Below are 5,453 nucleotides of genomic sequence, written 5' to 3'. Positions count from 1 at the left end.
CTCAGCCATTTTGACGTGTTATTGTGTTAATTTCGTTCTTTTCAAACAAGATTTCAAACAACATGGTAAGACTTTAGTGAGCTCAAATTTCATATTTTTTAATACCCAAATACAGCTTAGTTACTAAGCTTGATAAATTATAGTGGATTTTTATGGTATTGATATAGTAATTTATGATTTTTGGTTATTCAAAATGTATACATAAAACCTAAAAAAATTTTCTTTTCACATCCTCCTTGTGGGAAATTTCATAAGGTTTAGCAACCTATGACAAGCAGCAAATGAGTACAAAGGTCGTAACTAACAAGATAATTGTTTGCTTTACTTCTTTATTTACTGTTCTATGTTTAAGAACTTATTTGTAAATAGTAATAATGTATATACATATACAATGTATAATAATTGAAATGTGACTGTATTTTACAAAATACTAGTCCGTTAAAACACAGCTAAGACAGCTAACTTTGTAAAAACTAAAGGTCAGTTATATATTATTGGATACAGTAACATGAGTGCACGTGTGCCGCATCATTGTAGCTTCTGTATTATTAGCCAGGTATGGCTGGAAGGTCAATATAATAAAAATAGTAAATATATATAAGTGTATAATGTTATGAGATTTAAACTATTTAGACTAAACATTTGTGTTTTCATCTTATAATTTGTAAAAAAAGCTTGATTTATATATTTTTTCCTAATTTTTTATTGAGGTTACATACAGAAATACAGAAGTGAATATAACAAATAAAATATAAAGTTTTTTCTAAAAAATTTGATAATTATCCAGAGATTATAAAGAATTCACATGTGAAAATGTTCTTATGCATTAAAGTATTTTTAATCTTAAAATCAAAATTGCTTTGCATGTTGGATAGTCAACATTCTGAAAGGAAAAAGGTTTACGAGAAAATCTTGAATTAAAGAATCTTAATACTTAATTTAAAAACTTGATATTTTGTTTATGAAAATATTGTAATGTTTACCAATAACCTGCAAAATTTTGTAAAGATGTGCATATATTATCAATAATCATAGTATAATAACTCTCATGGATACTTTCGTGGTTACAAGCTGAGTGGATTCCACCCAGTGTGTAATGGAAGGGCTAACAGATTCAATTAGTCACACAGTTCTATCATAAACCGTAGCATAGTGCTAGTATCCTTAGTCACACAGTGTTGCTATGTAGCAATATGCACTTATTTGAACTGATTTTTATTATTCTATAAACATGAAATATCTTCAAAAAATTTTTTAATTTGGCAAAGGATTTACTGATCATCTTATTTTCTCACAAAAGTGACTGAATATCAGATATAAAGAAACACATGAGATATTAGAACTTTACAGAAGAATGCAGTTATTGACCATTTTTGTGCCTTTTGGCTATAAAGGGTTAAAAAGTAATCCACTTTAATGAACACTGAAGAAACTTATTAGAGTGAATGACCTCATATATAAGGACTTTGCTATATTCAAAAACTTAGGATTTTGATCTTCAATAAAGAAGTGATATTAAATTCACATAAGTGTTATTTTTGTTTACAAAAGTGAGACATACCGATTCAAAATAAGTCCTCAAATTCATTTCTGATGATACTTAAAAGATGCAATCTATTACAGTTCTTGTGATCTTAGTTAATTATATCATTTCACTTTGATTTGGAACAGCAATTAAATATGATTGATTTGAATAGGTTATATAGTTCTCCAGTAAAAAAGAAAAAATTATAAATATGCCTTCTAACTAATTTCTATCTGATTTTTAAGTTATTACACATGAAGATGAATCTTATCATGTTTCTATTTATATTGGTAATTTACTATGTTAGGAATTAACAAAATAGAGAACTAGTTTAGTTTTCTTACAATAATTAAAAATAAATCATTTACTTTATCTTTTTGTACAAAGCCATAAACCTTTGGCACTTATTTTACAAAGCAGACTAGCTGAACCCATTTAAACTGAAACGAGGGAAAACATTTTTACAATTCACAACATTTTTCAAAATTACTTCAAAAGAACTTTTTTTTTTAAATGAAAACATTATAAGCATTCTTACAGTGCCTTGAAAAATTATTCACCCCTGCAAACTTTCCACATTTTGTTGCTGTCTGAGCTTGCAATCATGAAACTTTCAAATGGGACTTTATATATAGAATCTATACAATCTACTCCAAACTGAGAAGGCTAAAAAACACTGATATTATGCAAGTTAGATTTTCAAAGAAAATTAGAAAATGTTCTCAATTGAATAAGAATTCAACCATTTTGCTAAGGGAACCCTAAATCAGTTCAGGTGCAAAAGATTAGCTTGAAAGGTCACAAAATTAGTGTAATTGTCTCTGTCTGTGTGTAATCAAAGTGGTTTAACTTGATATAAGAGTAAATGTATCTGTTCAAGCCACTACCCACTTTGTAATATGACAAACCAACCATGGAGCCTTCCAAACAAGTCAGGAATAAAGTGGTAGAGAAGCACAGATCAGGAGAAGGTTACAAGAAAATTTCAAAGTTGCTGATTATCCCTTCGAGTACAGTGAAGTCCATCATTAAGAAGTGGAATGTGCCAATCAGTCATTACCCAAATCAGGCCGGCCTTCCAAACTAAGCAGCCAGGCAAGTAGCCCACAGGTTAGGAATGCCACTGTGAAGCCAACAATGACAATCTGAGATGTGAGTCATTGTTTATACACTGACAATATCCAAGTCCCTACACAAAGTTGGCCTGTATGGGTGAGTGGCAAGGAAGAAGCCATTGCTGAAAAAGAATCATTTTAAATCTTGTATGGAGTTTGAGACAAAGCATGTAAATGATACTGCAGACATGTGACGGAAGGTTTTGTCATCATCAGACAAGACAAAAATTGAGCTTTTTGGTCTATATTCAAAGTGTTACATCTGGCACAAACCCAACACAGCACATCACCCATTCAACACCATCCCAACTGTCAAGTATGGAGGTGGCAGCATCATGTTATGAGGATGCTTCTCATCATTAGGGACTGGAAAGCTTGTCAGAATTGAGGGAAAGATGGATGGTGCAAAGAACAGGCACATCCTAGAGGAAAACCTGCTTAAGTCAGCTAAGAAACTAAAACTGGGTCAAAAATTCACATTTCAGAAGGACAATGACCCAAAGCACAAGGTCAAAGCCACACTAGAGTGGTTTGAAAAGAAGAAAGTGAATGTCCTGGAGTGGCCTAAAGTCCTGACTTTATTCGAATGGAAAATTTATGGTGAAACTTGAAGATTGCAGTCCATTAATGATCCCCAACAAACTTGTCAGAATTGGAACAATTTTGCCAGGAAGAATGGGCAAAAACTACACCATCCCATTGTGCAATGACTCACAGCAGTAATTGCTACCAAAGGTGCTTCCACCAAGTACTGACTTAGAGGGCTGAATACTTATGCAATAAGCAAATTTCAATTTATATATTTTTTGCAGGTTTTGCTGACATTCAACCTCCTTCACACATAACAGTGTAAAGTTTGATCATTAAAGTTCTGAATAAAAACAAGTTCATTAAAAAAAACTGTTTACATCATTTGTATTTCATCAAAATGTGACATTATTGGTAGGGGTGAATACTTTTGCAAGGCACTGTAAAAGTTATATTATCCTTGAAATAATATTAAAAACAACTTAAAAAATATATCAGTATCATTGTTTTCATTATCATTACATTAAGTTTATCTATATAAACATTCCTTGAAAATACATTATCACTTGTACCTTAGAAACGCAGAAAAAAATGTAAAATATCTAACCTGATTATGTACAGTATCATACTGCAAATGTTTACCTAACTAAAAATTTTTTTACTATTTTATGTTGTATAAGGTATATCAGATTTTTGAACAGTAAAATAAAGTCAGGAACACCATTCATTTCTAAAACTACTAAGTTATCAATAATGTTAACATATGCTTTGCACTTAGTCTATATACCTAGTTTTATAATGAAATCTTGGAAACAGCAAAAAGACTAGATTCTAATTCTTGTTCTATTCTGCAATTTTTTACTTCATAGTGTAGTGCATGTTTGATTGAGAATAATTTTTAAATGTAGGAAAGAAAAACCTATATCAGATTTGTCTTTTTTCAATGTTCGTTATATATTTAACCAAACTTTTAACTATATAATCTATTACTTGCACCCAAGGGTTCATTACACAGCTGATAATGTACAAGTATATGAATTGGTTAATTACATCTAAAGCATTTGGATTTGTCCATTCTACTCTAATCAACAGTTTCCTAATTTCATTTGTAATTTTTTCTTCATTATTTGCACCAATAAAATTTGAAGTACTTTTTCAAAATGTATACAAAACTCAAGATTTATAATAACAGCAGAAAAAAAAATTCCAGTACATCTACTTAATTTTGTTTGACATTTGAATATTTGTGGATTTTTCTTTTTTTCAATGGAAGTTAACAATTCCATGCTTTTTAATTCTTAATTAAAGTTGAATTTACTAGGGTAGTATATTTAAATTGTCAATATTAAATCATCAAAAGATGAAGCTGAGTTCTTTTGAAATTAAAATAACAATGAAGATAAAGAATAAATTTAGAATAAATATAATTACAATCAGTCTTATTTTTTAAGATTTAAAAACTTTTGCTAAATAAATATAGACAAAATTTGAATACCTTTAAAAATGTCAATATGAGCAGTGCACAAAAATACTTCTTATGACAATCAATTCCTAGTCAAGATGACATAATGTAACATCATAACAGAATTGCTATTTCAAAATCTTAAACTAAATTATGGTTGTTTTTTTTGTAGTTATTAAAGACACCAGAGAAAAATTGTTCTTTACCAAAAAATATATACTGGCTAACTTACACATCTTGAAATTCTTCTAAAGATTTTTGTGGTGTGAATGCATTTAGAAGACCTATAATCTGAAATGAAAATAACATTTGAATTAGCACTTACAATAAGATATCTCATGCCTGATTAACTTCTTTATCAAACTTCTCTTCAAAATATTAGTCTGAGAATACAAAGGATTAACCCCATGTGTTCAGTAGGGATCAACATGCACATTATGGTATTCTAACAACTTACATTCATAATTTAATTAAACAATTTTATTATCAATTTATATCAATACACTTGGCATCAAAATGTAGTTTATAATTCAAATTTTAATACTATAAAAGTTTAATGTTTTAATTTCAAAATTAACCAAACTATATTTAAGAAAATTGTCAATCTTTGCTTCTTTGTATCACATGACACTTATTTGTTCCAAATTACCCATTTTAGATTTTCTTTCAAACCCCAATATAATATTCTGAATACTCCACCAACTACACTTATACTATAATTATTGCTAAGCAATAATGTAAAGTTATAGCCTCTAAGCTTTTTGTTCACTGACATATAAACAAGAAAGTCAAACCCACATGCCATACCCCTGCTATCTCATTG

At 29.4% G+C, this 5,453-nt stretch overlaps 1 protein-coding gene across 2 annotated transcripts in view; it reads right to left on the bottom strand.

The window, feature by feature from the left end:
* LOC106465342 (stress-activated protein kinase JNK-like) overlaps positions 1-5,453 on the bottom strand; it is a 35,637-nt gene that overhangs the window by 19,881 nt on the left and 10,303 nt on the right. For both annotated transcript variants that reach the window (XM_013925557.2, XM_022393204.1), the window contains exon 4: positions 4,863-4,921. In XM_013925557.2, coding sequence (XP_013781011.1) covers positions 4,863-4,921 — 59 coding nt within the window. The remainder of the gene's footprint in view (positions 1-4,862; positions 4,922-5,453) is intronic.

The sequence above is a fragment of the Limulus polyphemus genome, unplaced genomic scaffold (assembly GCF_000517525.1).
Source record: "Limulus polyphemus unplaced genomic scaffold, Limulus_polyphemus-2.1.2 Scaffold1914, whole genome shotgun sequence".
In the NCBI taxonomy this organism is placed as follows: Eukaryota; Metazoa; Arthropoda; class Merostomata; order Xiphosura; family Limulidae; genus Limulus; species Limulus polyphemus.
This window is presented reverse-complemented; position numbering and strand designations above follow the sequence as displayed.